Raw genomic sequence first — 21,271 nt, 5'->3', positions numbered from 1 at the left:
TCTGGAAGGTACACTGCTTATGGGTTAACTAGCTTATGTCACTCACCAAGTATCCTTACATTATATTGATAAACTTTTTCCATTCTTGGACCTACCGAATTGAGACATTTATTAAATCGACTTTAATTCTAAGCAACTACTAGCTGTCATAAACACTTCATGGAAGACAGACCCAAAAAATGCAGCCCAACTCAAACCAGTAGCATTTAATCACTGGTCACTCCTAAATCTTTCCATTTTCATTCAGACAGGAAAACAGGAGCAGCAAGTTCAAAGAATTCTTACTGAATCGGTAGAAATATTGGATCGTCTTCACTCAGGAACACAAACGGATCTTCTTTGAATCCAAATAGTTTCATTTTCTTTGATGGTGGTGGACTAAAGATAATTGAAAAATGGAATTTTCACAAGAATCATTTTGATGCAATATTTGCAAGAAATTGCAGAGAAGATACTCACTCACATTACATGTCAAATAGCATCAGCATTTTAAAGTATTTGACAATGGACTATTTAAACCCAGACAGAGAGGAAAAGCAACAAATTGCGTGAGAATAGTAGACTTCATAAATAGTAAACATATTAAACAAGCCTGACTGTATTTTTTTCATACTCTACTTTAGTGTCCAATGTCAGCCAGTGAAGTTAAAACCCAACAGATAATTGTATTCGAGATTTTAGTGAGAAGGACATGGGAAAGCTTTAAAAAAAAAGTTTCCACCTTACGGTTTCTTGGATGTCCTTGAATTGCAACTCAAACTATACTAAGATGGCGGCCAATTTGCCCAATGGTTTCAGAGTGTAGTTCGAATAGTCAGTCATTAAGAGTTGTAGTAAAAACACCCCAAAGCAACTCAGCCCAGACTTTCCTTTTCCAACTTGGAAGCTCCAACCCTCTGCTCCCCCCAGCTACACAGTTAACCATAATTAGCTCACCACAGAGGATCAAAAGCACAAATCCACATTATATTGCTCCACAACATGGACTGCTGCAGCCCTTGAAGACTAAGAAACCATGCCACAGTTGCACAAAGCAGTCATAAAATATACAAGCGGCAAGTGACCTTGGAGCAGGATACTTAGTGAGCTCCACAAATTATAGTATAACCTACCAACAAATACCATCTTTACTGGCTGATGATTCTTCACCATCATCATTTTTTTTAACTTCTTCCATTACCGCAAGTTTCTCATCGCCTTCAACTGGGGTATTAGCTGCTCCTGTTTTATGTCTCAGCTGCCAAAGACACAGATTAAAACAGTTACTAAATTAGCTTTGGAAAGATTGGTCCTCTACAGCCACTTGTGTGCAGTCTGTCTGGCTTCTTCTATCAATCTTTTTCCTTCGGAATGGGAAAACAAGAATGGATTCAGGCCACTTTAGAGGAATCAAATTCTCTGCGTATCCTTCCATTGTTTCCACAAAACCAGTGTCTGGATTTTTAAAATATATTATTACATGAAGCAGATGGGGGGGAGGGGGCAGTGGGTAGGTGGACATGGATGAAAGGCTGTCAGGTTCAGCAACCCAGTCCAAGGAAACCTTTAATAGGGCAAGTGGTTTACAGTGACTGGAAAATCCATTCTTCACAGAAGGTTCCATAGTTTTTGCCAGTATTATGAGGATTGAATTCATCAATTCTTTGCAATCTTTTTGAAAAGGACAAATCTTTCACCATACATATGTACAATTTCAATTAGAGTACTACAGTAGTACTGGGCACAGATTCACTGAAGGCCAAGCCTTCCTCAATTCCCAGGCATGGAGCTGATAAGAATATGGTTTAACCCAAGCTTAATTAAGCATTCCAACTTGCTAAGGATCCAGGTGTTTAGCAAGATGGTAGTGCCAGGAGGGCCAACGTTCCTATTCCTGTGTTAATTAAAACAGTTTGCAGGGTAGAGATAAGGGACATGATTATTATGGAGTGAACATACTGCAAAGATTCATTGCACAGATGTCAGTTACAAAAAAAATGTCCTAGTTATAAAACAGGATTAGATTTCTCTCAAATAGGACACAGCATAGTTGAAATGATTAATCATAGATCCTTTTCTTTAACCTCCCTCCCATCCCCAATATAAAAACGCATACTACTGCAAAGCATAACCTTGGAGGATAAACCGAAGGTCGCTATACAGGCAGATTAACGAAAAGGACAACAAAAAATTTTAGGCAGCTTAGTGATGCTTGTACCAGCATAGATTGTCTAAATGATTACAATGCGATACAACAAAGATGCTTCCTTACAAGAAGCAGGGAAGAAGTAGAGGGGGAAAAAAAGGTTAGCTCAACAGCTCTTGCAAATCTCCTAGCAATTCTGTTCAATATGTAACAATGAACAGGGTACCTGCCTACATTTTCAGTCAAATGCATAATGCAGAGACAGAGACAGGAACATTACTCTCAACAGCACTGTCTTCTTGCTAACTACCTGGAACAGTAAAATTTGGAGATAGAAAAGCAAAAAATGCAGAAACATTTCAAGTACTAAAATATTTCTTTAAATATTACAAACAGGCAGACCATCTTACCTTTGGTTCTCGCTTGTTCCATGGCACTGGAGCCTTTTTCTCCAGAACAGCAACAAAGAATCCTCCAGTATTTTGATGATGAGGGAGTATCCTAATACTGTAAAAAAAAAGGGCTGTCATACAAGATAAGTGAAATCTGAATATGTCTATATATTTTTCTTGTGAGCCAGTGACATACCATAACTTATACACAATTCTTTTCAAATATTCATAATCTTACTGCTTGCAATTTTCTTTCCTCTACAATCAAAATGCCAATTAAGTAGGGAAAGGAGGTTTGATATTTTGGCACAGATGAAAAAACAGTATTTGTTGCCCCTTTCTTAATAGTTTCTTTCAATATGGCAATCCTAAGCAAAACCTAAATTAAGTACACTTGCCAAGATGCTACTATTTATAATTATAGTTTATACAAACAAAAACAATTTTACAAAATAAACTGCACGCATAAAATTTTATACCAAAAATGTCATGAATGATTTAAAAGTATTTAACAAAGGTTGACAACACATGGTCTCATACTTCAGAGTAATTTTATATTTCATAAAGTACCTTTTTATTACCACGATATGCTACAACAGTTTAAAATAAGGATAGTGTAGCATTGACAAGGTTAACAAGCCACAGTGAAAGAAAACTCCTTGTAGATGTTGTAATGATAGGTTGAAGCTTTTATTAAGCATGGACATGCCCAAGGTTAATCTCAAGATACAAACATATGAACTAGGAGCAGGTGTACGCCTCAAGGCTGCTCTGCCATTCAGTGAGATCATGGCTGATCTGATTGTAACCTCAACTCCACATTCCCGCCTTTCACCCCCTTGCTTATCAAGAATCTCTGCTTTAAAAACAGTCAAAGGCACGATTTCCACCGCCTTTTGAAAAAGGGAGTTCCAAGGACTCATGACCCTCAAGAGAAAAAATTTCTCATTTGTCTAAAAATAAGGGGTCGCCCATTTAAAACAGTGACCCCCTAGTCTGGGATTTTCCCACAAGGGGAAACATCCTCTCCACATCCACCTTGTGACAACCCCTCAGGATTTTATATGTTTCAATCAAGTTGCCTCTTCCTCTTCTAAACTCCAGCAGATACAAGCCTAGCCTGTCTAACCTTTCCTCATAAGACAACCCACCCAATTCAGGTATTAGTCTAGTAAACCTTCTCTGAACTGCTTCCAACGCATTTACATTCTTTCTTAAATAAGGAGACCAATACAGTATACAGTACCCCAGATAGCAAATCACCAATGCCCTATATTACTGAGCAATAACCTCCCTACTTTTGTAATCAATTCCCCTCGCAATAAATGATAACATTGTTAGCTTTCCTAATTACTTGCTGTACCCGCATACTAATCTTTTGCAATTCATGCACTAGGACACCTAGATCCCTCTGCAATCTATCACCATTTAGATAATATGCTTCTTTTTTATTTTTCCTGCCAAAATGGACAATTTCACATCTTCCCACATTATACCCCATTTGCCAGATCTTTGCCCCTCACTTAACCTATCTATATCCCTTTGTAGCCTCATGTCCTCTTGACACCTTACTCTCCCACCTTTGTGCCATCAATTAAATAAAAACTCAAACCGTGAACTAGTGCTCCAATTTAACAGATTCCACAATTTAACTTAGTTATACTTTCACCTTTAAGTTTAAACATTGTATACATCATATTAGTAATATCACAAGAACCAAACACTACCAACCATCTTTCCAGATTCATTAGTTTGAGCTTTTCAGGGTCTTTGATTGGGAACATCGTAGGGCGGATCTGGGTCTGTTTATTCTCTGGTACCTCTGACCATTCCGCATACCAATGGCCTTCTCTCGTCATTACCTGTCGTACAGTAAAATAAATTTTACGATCAAAGGCAAAAGCGACCAATTCAATTATGCACCAATAAAACATGAAAAATTATAATTTAAGAACTACACTCTTCATATCTTAACACCGCATCTTTTCACCCCACCCATGCTACTGTGAGTTAAGACCAGAAAACCCAGTATTGCGTGAGGTCAAAAAAAGAGCTAGAGAAAACAGAGCATGTTGAAAAGTCAACCACAAATGGAATTCAAATCCCACCCTTTCTTTCAGTTGTAAAGTCACAAGATGCCACATTTCTAGTTTGGGTTGAATTCAGCTTCAATCGTACATTGAAAGATTTAAATTGATTACTTCACAGTGTTCCGACAGTCAAGAACAAAAACATGATATTTTAGAGGATCTTGAGCAGGGGAGAGGAGGAAGAAATGAGCTTTAGCTCAAATAATACCTTCCATGATGTTAAGCCAGGCATCCGCTTCAACCCTGGCAACTCTGATGAGACGTCGATTAATTCAAGAGTTCCTACAACAAATTAGCATTTTGTCAACAAACCTAAGTGCAAAAGTTTTATATCTCTCCCATGCACGCCTGTCAGAATTGATGATTCAAATGTTAAACTAATTTATAAGACTCAATTCTTCTCTTCCTTTAACTCAAACAACTTGAAAGATGCCAGCTTTTGTAAGAATTTGAAGTTCCTAAATCAAAATAAAAGTGGATTTTAACCTCAAATATGTCTTTGGTACTTTAGAATAACAGAACATTTTCACATGCAGATATTCTTTTAAAGCATTCCACTTTGATTATAGTGATTTTAAAGTTGAGCTCCAATGCAAATATTATAGGTTACAAGTATTATCGTTTTTCAAAAAGGACAAATCTATAATATTATTTCACAATTTTATTTTAAACAAAATTGCACTCAGTGTAAATATTGGACATGCTCACCTTCACTCTTCTCAAGAATAGTTGCTATTACAGCTTCATTTTCAATAGGGTTCAGAGAACAGGTAGAGTAAACCATTCTGCCTCCAACTGCCAACTGTTCCACACCACGGATTGCAATTCTTTGCTGCAAACTTGGATATGGAAGTTAAAATGAGACAAAAATTTTGCTCTATGAAGTGCATGAGTAAATCAGAACTAAAGAAATAAAATAAGAGTAAACATATAAAACTCTAATAGAATACAAAAGGGAGTATTGCTAGCTTTGACAAGATCGACTTCCATAATGCAGGCCAGGTCTTCCAGGAAAAGAAGCCAGAGACTGCCAAACCACAAGATGACTGTCTGGACACAAGGCAATTTTTTCTGAAGTAACAGACTTTCACAACCATCTCGATGATTTCAAAAATAATAAAGATGCACTTGCTACCTACCATACACAAACTGATTTTGATCGCACCAGAAGGGTATCTGTATACCAAGTGCTGCATCTTTTTATAAAACCGTTTGCAATAAAGAGATTAGGAACTATTGGGCAATGATATCTTCCTAATTGGAAGCTAACCCCACTCTACACTGACATTGGAGTGCTGTACTGAGGAAGGCTTCAAGTGCCTGCTCTTGTAGGTGTAAAAGATCTAAAGCACAGTTGTATACAGTCAGGAGGGAGTTGCCTAGGAGTCCTCAACATTGACTCTAGACCCCATGAAGTCTCATGTCATCAGGTCAAACATGTGCAAGGAAACTTCCTGCTGACTTACCTGAAGCATCAGGGAAGTATTGAGTGGGGGAAAAAAAGTTGGTGGGGGTGGGGAAATCAAACTGTGACATCACAGGAAAGCCGTGACGTGATTGGCTGGTGAGTGTTGCTGCTGTGTTTCCCTTTCTCTAAAGTTATGGACTGACTCTAAGCCAACAGAAAGGACGGAGTAGCTGGCAAGTGTAATTTTAAAAAAATATTTAAGTAAGGTTTATTAGTATCAGTAAAGGTTTATTATTTAATGGATAGAGTAATGGCAGGGCTGCTACAACCTTAAGAGTGTACATCCAGTGCTATATGGGAACTCCAGGATCCCTAGCTACCCATGTCCTGGATAACCATTTTGCGTCAGTTGCAGCAGTTTGAACTCTGAGTTTCAAAGCTTTGAGCAGCAGCTGGCATTACTGCGGTGCATCCATGAGGTTCAGAGCTTTGCGTGTAGCATGTTCATAGATATGGCATCTCGCAGCTTAAAAGTACGAGGGGAGAGAGGGTATGGGTAACCACCAGACTGTCATCCCAGTCTCCAACCATACTGATGAGAGTGATGGTTCATCTGGGCAGTGAAGTCAGAGACAGGTCCATGGCACCACAGGTGGCTCAGCTGTACATGGGGAGGTGGACACAAAGAATACTGGAAGAGCAATAGTGATAGGAGATTCAATAGTTGGGAGAATAGCCGTTTCTGCGGCCACAGGCGTGGTCCAGGATGGTGAGTTGCCTCCCTGGTGCTAAGGTTAAGGATGTCACTGAACAGCTGCACAGCATCCCAAGGGGAAGGGCGAACAACCAGTAGCCAAGGTCCATCTGAGTTTCTAGCCTTTATGGAACACATACCTGCCACAGAGCTTCACCTGCCTTCTCTATTGATGCTAACGAAGCTGGATCTGGCATATTGGTTTTATTTTTGGCAAACTTTTCTTACTTATAGCCCAGGCTGATGAATTCTCAACTCTTCTGCTTGGTTTTAACTTCTGCAATTTTCGCTTCAAAGGCACTACTGCCTTTAGCCTGACCGAAAATGTATTTCCAAGTAGAAAACATAGCTAAATATTCTACCATTTTGGATTCGGCAAGGGTCTTTTGTTCTTCCTGGGCGAGTTCAAACGTCTCTGCCACATCTGCACTGACTTCATTCAAATCCAAATCATTTTCATCAATTGTCTCAGCCAATCTCTGGGTAAAGTTCAGCCGGCTTCACTAGCAAGGTTGACTCGCAGGCTGTGCTGGATTTAAAGCACAGGTATGCTAGTGAAGCTGTCAGAGAGCTGAGCAAAGCTAAGCTACTCAGAGCATAGGAAATGAAGTCACATGAAGCAGTTAGCTACTCAGTACACCACCGCGCCAATGGAGCAACATCCCAAACAAGCCAGTAAGTTTTTTCACTCATTTAATAGTGACTTAAAATTCTTGCAAAAATGTCCATTTTTTGGATACCGCAGTTTTCAGATAGCCGAATTTGAGGTACTGTGCTGTAGTAGTATAAAGAGCAGAGAGGGGCAAGAGTTCCTAGAGCGTGCTCAGGAGAATTTTCTACAGCAGTATGTTTCCAATCCAACGCAAAAGGAGGCACTGCTAGACCTGGTTCTTGAGAATGAGGTAGGCCAAGTAGATCAAGTGTCAGTAGGGGAACATTGAGGGGACTCATAAGGTTTAGGGTGGCTATGGAAAAGGACAAAGGGGGAAAGCCAACTTCAGTGGGGTAAGAATAGATCTCAGCCAGATAAACTGGAATAGAAGGTTGACAGGAAAAACAGTAACTGAACAATGGACTATTTTTAAAGAAGAGATAGTTCAGGCACAGTCGAGGTATATTCCCACGAATTGGAAAGGTAAGGCAAACAAATCCAGACCTCCCTGGATGGTGAAAGAGATAGAGATTAAGAAGAAGAAAAAGTGTGCTTATGACAGATGTCAGGTGGATAATACAATCGAGAGCCAGGCTGAATATACACGGTTCAGAGGAGAATTTTAAAAGCAAATAAAATAAACTAAGAGAGAATGAAAAGAGACTGGTAGTAAACATAAAATTGATAAGGCACTGGGACCGGATGAGATGTATCCAAGGATAGAGGGAAGTGAGAGTGGAAACTGTGGCGGCACTGGCCATAATTTCCAATCTTTCTTAGACTCGGGGATAGTGCCAGAGGACTGGAGAATTGCAAATGTACTCTTCTGTATATGTGCATAAGTCATTGAAGGTGGCAGGACAGGTTGAGAGATTGGTTAAAGCATACAGTGTCCTAGGCTTTATTAAGAGGAACATAGAGCACAAGAGCAAGGAGGTTATGTTGAACTCGCATAAAACACTAGTTCAGTCTCAACTGGGCACCAGAATTTAGGAAAGATATAAAAGCATTCGAGAGTACAGAAAAGATTCACAAGGATGGTTCCAGAGTTGAGGAACTCCAATTACATAGAAACTAGGAGCAGAAGTAGGCTATTCGGCCCTGCAAGCCTGCTCCGCCATTCATTATGATCATGGCTGATCATCCAACTCGATAGCCTGCTTCTGCTTTCTCCCCATATCCTTTGATCCCTTTCACCCCAAGAGCTATATCTAACTCCTTCTTGAAAACATACAATGTTTTGGTCTCAACTACTTTGTGGTAACAAATTCCATAGGCTCACCACTCTCTGGGTGAAGAAATTTCTCCTCATCTCAGTCCTAAATGGTCTATCCCATGCCCTCAGACTGTGACCCCTGGTTCTGGACTCCCCCACCATCGGGAACATCCTTCCTGCATCTACCCTGTCAAGACCTGTTAGAATTTTATAGGTTTCTATGAGATCCCCCCTCATTCTTCTGAGCTCCAGCGAATATAATCCTAACCGACTCAATCTCTCCTCATATGACAGTCCCGCCATTGCAGGAATCAGTCGGGTAAACCTTCATTGCACTCCCTCTATAGCAAGTACATCCTTCCGCAGATAAGGAGACCAAAACTGCACACAATATTCCAGATGTGGTCTCACCAAGGACCTGTATAATTGCAGCAAGACATCCCTGTTCCTGTACTCGAATCCTCTGGCTATGAAGGCCAACATACCATTTGCTTTCTTTACCACCTGCATGCTTACCTTCAGTGACTGGTGTACAAGGACATCCGGGTCTCGTTGCACATTCCCCTCTCTCAATTTATAGCCATTCAGGTAATAATCTGCCTTCCTGTATTTGCTACCAAAATGGATAACCTCACATTTATCCACATTATACTGCAGCTGCCATGCATTTGCCCACTCACTCAGCTTGTCAAAATCACACTCAAGCATCTCTGCATCCTCCTCACAACTCATCCTCCCACCCAGCTTTGTGTCATCTGCAAATTTGGAGATATTACATTTAGCTCCCTCATCTAAATCATTAATATATATTGTGAATAGCTGGGGTCCCAGCACCGATCCCTGTGGTACCCCACTAGTCACTGCCTGCCATTTGGAAAAAGACCCGTTTATTCCTACTCTTTGTTTCTTATCTGCCAACCAGTTTTCTATCCATCTCAAGATGGATAGATTGGAGAAGTTGGGACTGTTTTCTTTGAAGGAGAGAAGGTTGAGAGGAGATTTGATAGAAGTGTTCAAAACCATGAGCTGTGTAAGAGTAGATAGGGAGTAACCATTCCTACTTGTGGAAGGATCAAGAATGAGGGGGCACAGATTTAAGGCAATTGGCTAAAGAAGCAATGGAGTCATGAAAAGAAATGTTTTCACAATGAGTGGTTAGCATCTGAAATGCACTGAGAGTTTGGCAGAAGCAGATTCAACCGAGGCATTCAAGAGAGAATTAGATTAATATCTGAAAAGAAAGAGCAGCATTATTGGGAGAAGGCAGAGCAATGCCACAAGGTGAACTGCTCGTTTGGAGATCCAGCGCAGACATGGGTCAAATGGCCTTCCTCTGTGCTGTGACAATTCTGTGATTTTGCGATTACCACCTATCAACACCCCCTCCCCCGCAGCTGACGAATCAGTCCATGTTGAACACCACTTGGAAGAAGCACTGAGGGCAAGGGCTGTGTGGGGATTTCAACGCCCATCACGAAGAGACGCTTGATAGCACCACTACAGACCAAGCTGGCCAAGCCCTGAAGGACATAGTTGCCAGACTAGGCCTACGGCAGGTGGCGAGGGAACCAATGAGGGGGAAAAACCTCCTTAACCTTGGCCTCGTCAATCTACTTGTCGCAGATTCATCTTTCCATGACAGAATTGGTACTGCACAGTTCTTGTGGAGACGAAGTCCTGTCTCCACACTGAGAATACCATCCACCAGGATGTATGGCACTACCATTGCGCTAAATGGAATATTCAGGACAGATCTAGCAGCTCAAGACTGGGCATCCAGGAGGTGTTATGGGACATCAGCAGAATTGTATTCAACTGCAATCTGCAATCTCATGGGCCACCATATCTCTCACTCCACCATCACCAAGCCAGGAGATCAACTCTGGTTCAAAAAGGAGTGTAGGACAGCATGCCAGGAGCAAAACAAAAATTGACGTGCCAACCTGACGTACAACATAGGACTACGTGCATGCCAAACAGCAGAATCAACATGTTATACACAGAGCTAAGCAATCCCACAACCAATGCATCAGATCAAATTTCTGCCACATCCATTCTTGAATTTTCATAGACAATTAAACATCTCCATCCTCAATGAAGAGGGAGCCCAGCACATCAGTGCAAAATTAAAGGCTGAAGTGCTTGCAACCATCATCAGCCAGAAGTGCAGATTGGATTATCCATCTCAGCCTTTTCGCGAGTTCCCCAGCATCACAGATGTCAGTCTTCAGTCACTTCGATTCACTCCATATGATATCAAAAATCAGCTGAAAGCACTAGATACTGCAAAGGGCTCTGACAACATCCCGGCAATAGTAATAAAGGCCTGTTCTCCAGAACTAGCCAAGCTGTTCCAGTGCAGCTACAACACTGGCATCTACTCGACAATGTGGAAAATTGTCCAGGTATGTCCTGTTCACAAAAAGCAGGACAAATCCAATCTATCCAATTACCGCTTCATCAGTCTACTCTCAATCATTAAAAAGTGATGGTAGGTATAATCAAGCAGCACTTACTCAGCAATAACCTGCTCACTGACAATCAGTTTGGGTTCCGCCAGGGCTGCTCGGCTCCTGACCACATTACAGCTTTGGTCCAAACATGGACAAAACAGCTGAATTCAAACGGTCAAGTGAGAATGATTGCCTTTGACATTGAGGCCTTATTTGACTGAGTGTGGCATCAAGGAGCCCTTGCAATTGAAGTCAATGGGAATCAGGGAGGGAAACTCTCCATTGGTTGGAGTCATGCCTAGCACAAAGGAAGATGGTTGTGGTTGTTGGAGGCCAATCATCTCAGTCCCGGGACAGTGCTGCATAAGGAGTTCCTCAGGGTAGTGTCCTAGGCCCAAACATCCTCAGCTGCTTCATTAATGATCTTCCCTCCATCATAAGGTCAGAAGTGGGGATGTTCACTGATGATTGCAGCACTCAATACCGTGACTCCGCAGATACTGAAACGATCCATGCCTATATACAGCAAGACCTGGACAATATTCAGGCTTGGGCTAATAAGTGGCAAGTAACATTCGAACCATACAAGTGCCAGGCAATGACCATCTCCTACAAGAGAGAATCAATTGATGATAGAGAATCATTGTTCTTTATATCAGCATGTGCCATTATATAGTGGACTCTATAGAACACCATAAAAGTGGCATTTGCTTCAAGTCAATAGCTAGTTCCCTTGTATATGCAATATATGAGTAAACAATATATAGTTTTCACGGTGGCAAGTTAATTTTCCTACACTCGCCCATTGACATTAAACAGCATTAACATCACTGAATACCCCACCATCAACATCTTGGGGGTTACCACTGACCAGAAAAATAACTGGATCAACCATATAAATACTGTGGCTCCAAGAGTAGGTCAGAGGCTTGGAATTCTGTGGCTCCCCAAAAGCCTGTTCACCATCTACATGGCACAAGTCAGAGTGTAATGAAATACTCTCCACTTGCCTGGATGTACAGCTCCAACATGCAAGAAACTCAACTCCACCCAGAACAAAGCAGGCTGTTTGATTGGCACCCCTTGCACCACCTTAAACATCAACTCACTCCACCACCAACACAACATGGCAGTATGGACCATCTACAAGATGCCTTGCAGCAACTCACCAAGGCTCCTTCAACAGCACTTTCCAAAACCACAAACGTCTACCACCTAGAAAAGGGCAGCAGACATGTGGAAACACCATCACCTATAAATTCCCCTCTAAGTCACACGCCATCCTGATTTGGAACTATATCGCTGTTCCTTACTGTCACTGGCTGAAAATCCTGAAACTTCCTCCCTAACAGAACTGTAGGGTGTACCTACACTAGAAAGGTGCAGCAGTTCTAGGAGGCAGCTCACCACCACCTTCTCAAGCGCATTAGGGGTGAGCAACAAAACTAGCCTAGCCAGCAATGCTCTCATCCCATGAAAGAATAAAACAAATAGAAGTGCTATACAAATTATTTTGTCTTCAATGTTTATGTCCATTATAAATTAATTATATTAAAGAAAGAAGTAGACTTAAGACAAGGGACACATAAGTAAACGGTTTTATCAGGCAGCAAAGGAAAGCTGCTTGCATTTTAAAAGTCTGAATCAGCTTTACATGGTTCAGGTAGAGAATTAAGCCTTCACTTGGATTATAAATTCTCCTAATTTTTCATAACTGGTTAGTATAGGAAAATTAATTTGTCACTGAAAACTGTATATTGTTAACTCATATATTGCATATAAAGGGGAGCTTGCTATAGGTTTGAAGCAAATGCCATTTTAATGGGAGTCCTATACAGCCCACTATAGATTGGCACATACTGATAGAGAACCATTGTTTTTTTATATCATTTACCATGATACTGGCAAATAGGGGGGAAAAGTTCTGCTTATCAGGAGACTAGTTTTGCTGAACAGGCGAGTATACTTGTATAATATAGCATTTCTAACTTATTTAGAAAAAATAACTGTGGCCCCAATACTGATCCCTGTGGAACTCTACATATTACTGGTTTCTACTCAAAAACCTTCAGCACACCACCGCTCTTTAAATTGCTATCTATCCTACTGGCTAACACCTTGCAAATCAGTCAATTACTTGGGGTAATGTTAAATGTCTTCCTAAAATCCCAATAATCTTCACTGCCTCACCCTTTTCCACCAGATCCTCAGAAGAGCTCCATTATAATGGACAGACATAACCTGCCCCTTCTGTACCCATGTTGGTTCTCTAACTAGGCTAATTCATAGTAGCTTAAACTCAGAAATCCATTAGTCAGTACTTGTTGGCCACTGTGAAAAATACAACAATGTATTAGATTGTTCTATTTCATCAATTCCCTTAGAAATGACTATAACCTAGAAGATTATTAATAATCTTACCCATGCAAGTGTAGGCTGTTGCTGGTTGTCCACTTTTTCCACACGTCAATATTCTTTCTTAAGGTTGCATCACCACTACATTCATAAAGAAACACATTCTCAAAATTCAGATAGACAAATTGACAGACAGACTTATGTGCAGACAGTCCAAATTCAAGTCCTAGCCCTGCATGTTATTATTTCCACAAGACAAGCTTATGCTCGGATACGCTATTAATTTGAGACAATGGACTGGAGCGCTGCAACTCAATGGGGAACAAAAACTCTCAGAAGTTATTCAGCACAATAGGAAGGCAGTGTCTGGTGGCAAACTGCATGACAAAAATCCATGGTACAGACATCTCTACCCTCCTGGATAGAGGCAGTAATTGAGAGTTTAACAGGGGGGTGATTGGAGAGTACCTCGAATACCAAATTCAGTACTTGGAGCAGCCAAATAGTAAAAGTTCAATTTTCAATGGCTAGTCCTGTTTAAATGGCTTTTCCTAAAATCACTCCAAATTAATGCAATACGGTAGCACAGCCTTTTAGATGATTAATGGTCTTTCATTGCACTATAACTAGGGGAACTTCAAGGACAAGGACACACGCACCCCTTCAATGTTCTGCAGCAGTTAATTCTCTCAAAACCAATACTTCAGTCACTTTTACATACTCCATATGCTCACAAAATTCTAACTGTGCTTCACTATTTAACTTTCACCATTACCAAAGGAAGCATCGGTTTATGTTTGTGTCCAATTATGAAACATAATAAAAAGGGCAAGCTACACCACACAAAATGCACTGAGAATTATATTTCTTCCTCTTAATAACAAACGGGTAAGTGCCATATGTAGAAATGAGGATGTCGAAGAGGATTGGTATCAAATTACCATGAATCAGTGTGAAAATTTGCATGTGAATGACATGCAACCAGATGTAGCAAGTTTAGCTGTAATGAAGGAATCTCTCACAGCTACTAAAAGACAGTAATACATTCTCATAGCATTCACACCATGCAAAAGACCTACTGTACCTGCATGGTACATCGCACAAAATCCTGTCATAGAAGAGAATGTTCCTTTGACCATCAGTCTCCACCATCTGTAATCTTGGTATGTTCGATGCATCATGATTTACTACCATGATACAAGGGCTGTGCAAGCGCTTTGACTGATGAACCAACAGGTAACACCGCTTGTTGTCAACATCATTAGCAATTACAAAACCCTCTTACAAAACAAAGAAAACAAAGCATTAGTATAAAATTCCAGCGATAAAATGTGATGAAAGAGTAAAAAATATCAAGTTAGTAAATTTGAAAAAAAAAGTCATTCTGAATACACAAATCACATAGTTGAAACATCACTCTTTTTCCCCAGTCGATATTGCTTGATTATTGCAGCCTTCAAACATTCCTAGTAATATTATTCTAGTGGTCAAAAGGAAATTGGCTTCAGCTTGCATCACATTCTAGTCCATCATAAAATAGCATTTATAACCTGTTCCATTCTGCCGAGTAGAAAGCAAACGGAACCAGCTTTATTTATACATTTTATAACTCCTTTACTGTAATTAGTTGATACCCCTAGAAGGTGAACTGTGGGAGCAATCAATAACAGATTTAGGGACTATCCATGAATCAAGTCTACCAAAATTACAATTTATGAATCCTGCCCAATTGTTTGCTATTCCAACCACTCCAAAGTTGACCCTCAACATTTTAGAAAAAGAACTTAGATATCAAATCAAATTTAGATTGTCTACAATTTAAATCTGTTCCTGAATTAATGTTACCTATGTTTATATAATCTGACATTGTGATCAGTAAATGATTGCAAATAGTGCGCATATGTTTCAGCAGTTGTCCCTCCTGTGTGCATTTTCAACTCCCCACTTCCCCACTCCTGGGAATAAATAAAAGCTGTGATATTATTAATATGCTGAAAGTAAAAAGATAAAAGGTTTTAGTAACAGCATCAAGTTGGAACATGCTTCAGGGAATATATAAAAAGATCAAGCTAAGCCTCCTACTAGCCATCAGCAATAATTGTCGCACAAAAGCAATTTACATTCTACACTTCCTTGTAAAAACAATAAGCAATACTGATTTAAAACATATATCACATTTTGTTAGAAATAGGTGAGAAGAGTGCACTAATAATTATAATTAGACAGAGCTAAATCAGGAAGAGAATTCAACAAAGATTAATGCTTCCTGTTGCCTTCTAATTTTGGGCAGCTGCACCAGTAGCAAAATTTTAAATTCATAAATTAGAAAAAAAATAAAACCAGAGATAAACAGAAACAAATTTTAAAATGCACATTTGTCCTGTTTGTGTGTGGTCAGAAACATTATAGCGTTTTTCATCTGGTTGCCTTTTTTGTCCTGCTGCTTTATAATTCAAAATTTTTATGACTAAACATTTTCAGATGTCAATTTCAGAGTAACGTTTGTAAAAGGAAATCAATCTGCAATGTAACCTGCAATATGTAATCATTAAATAAATTGCAAATCAAATAAAATTGCAATCAAATATAAGGATCCACTTGAAAAAGTCTTGGGATTCGTGTTAAATTAGGATTCATCTCACTTTTAATTTGGCAGGTCACCGAATTGAAATGGAAAATTACTATTTACAGGTTTTAATACTGTAGCAGCCCTCAGAAGGTCTATTCTTTAATAATAGAAATACTAAAGTGAAGACTTCAACACTGAAAAATTCAAATGCCCTCCGATCAGAAAAAGGATAATTACCTGGGAAAGCAACATTCATGTCAGAATGCAGCATTTCAATCAGCTGAGCAGTCTTTGATCCAGGTGCTGCACACATATCAAGAATCTAACAGGGAACAAAAGTTTTGCGCATTGACATGACTCAATTTATAGGATAATTCAACTATGAAGATGTCAACACACAAATACCATGTAATAGTAAAATCCAACAATTTACATTTTGAAAGGCAAAACATTTGTGAGATGGAGAATAAAGTTTAGTTGACAGCATTCTGATTTTTTATCTGAAAGAGGATCATCATCATTTTGAAAACTGAACCAAGTCTTTAAGAATCACGTCAAGATGATCTCAGAACAGATTTGGACAGAAAAAAAAAGCCGGGGCTCAGAATGCTTAGGTTCAGAAACCACAATGGTTATCATTTGTACTTCACTCAGGTATATAATTTAAAGGTGACAAAGTCAAATGTTGCTTTATGGCAATGGATTTTGAAAGTGGAATTCAATAATTCTCTGATTTTCACGAAAACCATACATTCAATAGCTTTGAATCATTTCCTTTCTAAGGGAATGGCTAAATAACTACATCTTGACCTCCATGCCTTTACATGAACAACTAGAATCATGTGGTTGACAAACAGGAAGAACAGATTTTATAAATCTCTTAAGTCTAAGCAACAGTTACCATCTCTTACTCTTGACTGCTCTAACCTCAGTTATCCGCATTCCTTTGGTCAGTTTACAATCTGATATCCATTGAATTTTGCACATTTCTTTTACTTCTTCCAGGAGCTTGGTTTCCTCTTTCATGCCAAATACTTCTCACCTCGATTCCTCCCAACTTTATAGAAAGCCCAAGTCCATTCTAAGCTTAAGCACTGGGGAGATTACTCCAGCACTCCCTTCACACTCACTAACAAGAAATTAAAGATAACACTTCTAATAGTCTAGTCTCTAATTTCCACACCCTATTGCTATTTTGCTCAATGTTCCTTGATTTTTTTTCTCCCAGTTTCCTTCTAGCCTTCAATTTTGGGAACTCTGGTGTATCATCTATGATATATGACAAGCAACCCAGAGATTGTGCGCTTAAATTCCACCATGGCAAATTATGAAACTAAAACAATTTGCTAATTTACAGGCTAAGAGCAATACAGGTAAACCTTAAAGCTGCTGAACTGTTATATGAAGTCAACTCGTTTGCACCTAATGTTCTGCATGAAGAGAAAGCCATTTGGTCTCACCTCAATGCTACTCCAGAAATATTACATGGCTATTCTTGATGTTCTCTGAAGTGACCTCAAAAGCCTTTAGTAGGATAAAACCAATTGCTTTAAGAATCTACTTTCCAGAAGGCTGTGCCTATTTTCACAGAATTGTAATAGTTTATTCAAAATGCAAACTAATCCATCAGGTTATCTTGTGGTAACAAAAAGTAAGCTAGGTTACTAGGCTACTCCGTGCAAACTCTAATTAGAATACACTATCTCCTGGACAGGGTATATATCTCAGGTCTTCAGTGCTGAATTATGCTGTCATTTTTATTTTGATGTTGACTCAAGACTACTTTAACACAATTCAAAAGAAGTAACGTAATGGCACCCTCTAGATTTTCAAATGCAGCTGATCTCAGGTGATTTATTTTGAAATACTGAATGCAGAGGAGAAATCTAAATATTTTTCTCTTACTCTGTACAGCACTCTTGTTCCTATATAGAAAAAAATCTAAGGTACCTTGTGATGAGCCTTAATATCAAGCAATAAAGGAGGGATCATACTGACAGCTTCCTGGCGACTGATATTTCCCTGGAAAAAGGAAACAAAAATTATACAGCTGAAAGCATGTTACAGCCCCAGACTACTACAATTTATAGTAAAGGAGATGGGCTCAATCAAGTGGGAGACTATCTAAATGACAAAGGATTTATGAGAATGAATTTGGGTATGACATGAGACGCTTTCAATTGTAACCCATGCACAATTAATCTTGCAATTTTATACACATCATAGGGTCTTACAGCATAAAAGTGGGCTCATTATGTGTGCCAGCTCTTTGAAAGAACTGTCCAATTTAATCCCACACCTCAATTTTGCAAATTAGTCATTTTTAATTACTTATCCATTTGCCTTTCAAAAACTCCTATGAATAGGATTCACAACCATTTTAGGTTGTGTGTTCTGGATCTTAAAAACCCCGTGTCTGAAGAAATTTCTGCACATTCGCTCGTTCTCTTGCCAATTATTTTAAATCTATGACCTCTGGTTACTCTCAAATTTTCAGAGGAAACAATTTTTTTCTCTACTTGGTCTAACACATAATTTTGAATATCTGTTAGGGCTTCCCTTAACCTTCTCTACCAAGAACAACTTGTGTGTATGTATTGCATTTAAATACAATAGTGTGCACCAAACTAGTTCATAAGAGTACTACAGGGCAACATTTGACACTCAACCACATAAAGAAATATTAGTGCAGATGACCAAAATCTTGGTCAGAAGTAGGTTTTAAGAGGCATTTTAAAAGGAGGAAAGAGATGGAGGGCTTAGGGAGTGAATTCCAAAACTTAGGACTTTGGCAGTTGAAGACACGGCTACTAGTGGTGGGCCAACTAAAATTGAGGATGCTCAAGAGGCCAGAATTAGAACAGAGATTTCTCAGAGGCTTGTGGGGCAATGGGAGGCTAGGGGCAGGAAGGGGCAAAGCCATTGAGATTTGAAAATATGAATGAAAATTTAAAAATGGGACATTGCTTAACCAGGAGCCTACATAGGTCAGGAGGCAGAGGGGTGATGGGCGAACAGTACTTATGCAAGTAAGGGCATGGGCAGAGTTTTGGATGACCTCAAATTTATGGAGGGTAGAGCCTGGGAGCCCAGCCAGGAGTGTGCCGGATTACTCAAATCTAGAGATTACAAAGGCAAGGATGAAATGAGAAAATTCCAGCTTCTCCAATCTCTCAATATAATTGAAGTCCCTTTTCCTTGGTGTTATCCTGGTAAACTTCCCTGTACCCTTTTCAGTGCCTTGGCCTCCTTCCTGAAGTGTGGTGACCAGTATTGCACACAATACTCTAGCAAAGGCCTAGCTAGCTATTTGTAAAGGGTTAGAAGACTTCCATGCTTTTGTATTCAATGCCCCTATTTGCAAAGCCACATATCCCAAATGCTTTGTTAACCACCTTCTCAATTTACCCTGCTACCTTCAAAGGTTTGTAAATATGCACTTCAAGATCCCTCTGATCTTGCACAACCCTATCCTTAAAGCAGTACCATTTAGATTAAACTGCCTCTACATGTTATTTCTGCCAAGTGTATCACTTCACACTTACCATATTAAATTGAATCTGCCAAGTAAGTGTCTTCCCATCTTACCATGTCCTCCTGAAGTCTACAATGAACATGCTCATTATTGAGTTGCCAAGTTTTGTGTCATCTGTAAGCATTGAATTTGTATTCCTATACCCAAGTCCAGGTCAATAATTTACGGTACAGCAAGAAAAGCAACAGTCCCAATACCTCAGAAACCCCACTACATACTTCTCTACATTCAGAAAACATCTATTCACCATTACTCTCTTCTCCTTATTCAATAGGAAATTTTGTCCCCAAGTTAACACCATCCCTCTAATGCTAAGTGCTTTTATTTCCTGAATCAGTCAGTTAGGAAGTACTGTATTAAATGCCCTTTGAAAGCCCATTGATATATCTACTGCAGTATTTTCATTAACCCTTCATTTTACTTCAAAAGAACTAAAGAATAGCAAATAAATTGAGATAAAAGTAACCGCACAATTTGCAACACATTGGATTTGGAATTTGAGTTTGCACTGCGTTAGTTTCAAGATCTTTTGGACAGCACAGCTTTAAGTGGAAAATTGCCACATGTAGAGTCATCCTTATAACCGTCAAATATTCATTTAAGGTTTCGGTATGCGTAAAAATGTAAAACATAATAAGCTTGTGAAAATTAAAATAGCTATCCTGATAAGGCAAAGATCTGAATATTTCTAGGTTAAATTGTCTGGATTGTTCATAAAGTTTCCATTAGGTGTGAAAACATTTTAGATTTGAAGAAAACTATTGTATTTGTATCATACTACAAAATTACGCCAAAAACAAATTTGCTAATAAAAGTAGAAATATTCAACAGAAATATATTCCAAGTTTCTGTATTTGTGATATTAAAATAAAGATATTGTATAATTTAGTTAAGATGAAGATCCATTAATAAGCCAAGAGATACATTTATGGAGTAATTTAAGAACTTGTGTCTCTTGCATTCCCATTTGTAAGAGCTTTCTGCATCATCTTACTGGGCTGTCTTCTTTATTAAGTGAAGCATTCCTGAATACTTACAGACTCAGTCTCACTAACAAGGAACTGGTGGAACTTCTCCAAGACTGGTGACTTTCTCAGCATCTTCCTGCTAATGTTAATATGCCAAGCTAATTCACTCGGATACCTGCAAGAGAATGTGTCATTTTAATCCAACTGTTGAAGAGAACAACTTCAATAGCACTAATATGTGCACATTTCTTACCAGCTCAAACGTTGCGGGGCCTCAATCTTTTGCCCATCCACCTCTAAGTCTTGCAGTTCTTGGAAGTATTTTGTTTTTAGACAACGCAAAATCTCTTCTGCATGACTTTACAAAAACAAGGGGAGAAAAAAAAAGAAAAATTCAAAATTTCTGAATGAAGAAAATTGTGGCGAATATTTAGTTTTTGTGCAAGAAAAGCAAGTTTCCCCATCATTCCTAGCTTCCCAAAAGGTTTATAAAACACACACATACACACATAACAGGGTGCATGCTAAAGATAAATCTTTTGCTCGATAAACTCTGCCACTTAAATACATTCTTAAAAATATTAATAACACAAGTTTAAAATGGAAGATGTTCTTTCCTTATTTTACTCAAAGAAAATGGATGCCCAGAGGCAGTTGAGCTATAAAGAATTAATGACAATAAAGATATTTTAATCCAAGAGTGATTGAAAACAGCCTAATTAAGTCAGCAATAAGCTAGCAGCTGACAACACCA

The 21,271-nt window shown here is 39.1% G+C and overlaps 1 protein-coding gene across 1 annotated transcript in view; it reads right to left on the bottom strand.

Moving 5' to 3' along the window:
* Positions 1-21,271, bottom strand: part of nsun2 (NOP2/Sun RNA methyltransferase 2) — a 42,886-nt gene that overhangs the window by 12,956 nt on the left and 8,659 nt on the right. Inside the window, exons 3-14 of the mRNA XM_078539093.1 lie at positions 20,771-20,875; positions 20,587-20,692; positions 17,965-18,036; positions 16,252-16,336; positions 14,530-14,725; positions 13,512-13,586; positions 5,316-5,446; positions 4,816-4,889; positions 4,249-4,379; positions 2,536-2,632; positions 1,113-1,237; positions 286-378 (exon numbers count right to left, since the gene is read on the bottom strand). Coding sequence (XP_078395219.1) covers positions 286-378; positions 1,113-1,237; positions 2,536-2,632; positions 4,249-4,379; positions 4,816-4,889; positions 5,316-5,446; positions 13,512-13,586; positions 14,530-14,725; positions 16,252-16,336; positions 17,965-18,036; positions 20,587-20,692; positions 20,771-20,875 — 1,290 coding nt within the window. The remainder of the gene's footprint in view (positions 1-285; positions 379-1,112; positions 1,238-2,535; positions 2,633-4,248; positions 4,380-4,815; positions 4,890-5,315; positions 5,447-13,511; positions 13,587-14,529; positions 14,726-16,251; positions 16,337-17,964; positions 18,037-20,586; positions 20,693-20,770; positions 20,876-21,271) is intronic.

This window comes from Cetorhinus maximus, chromosome 3 (genome assembly GCF_964194155.1).
Source record: "Cetorhinus maximus chromosome 3, sCetMax3.hap1.1, whole genome shotgun sequence".
NCBI classification, from domain to species: Eukaryota; Metazoa; Chordata; class Chondrichthyes; order Lamniformes; family Cetorhinidae; genus Cetorhinus; species Cetorhinus maximus.
The sequence above is the reverse complement of the archived record's forward strand: the minus strand, read 5'-3'. Positions and strand labels throughout refer to the sequence as shown.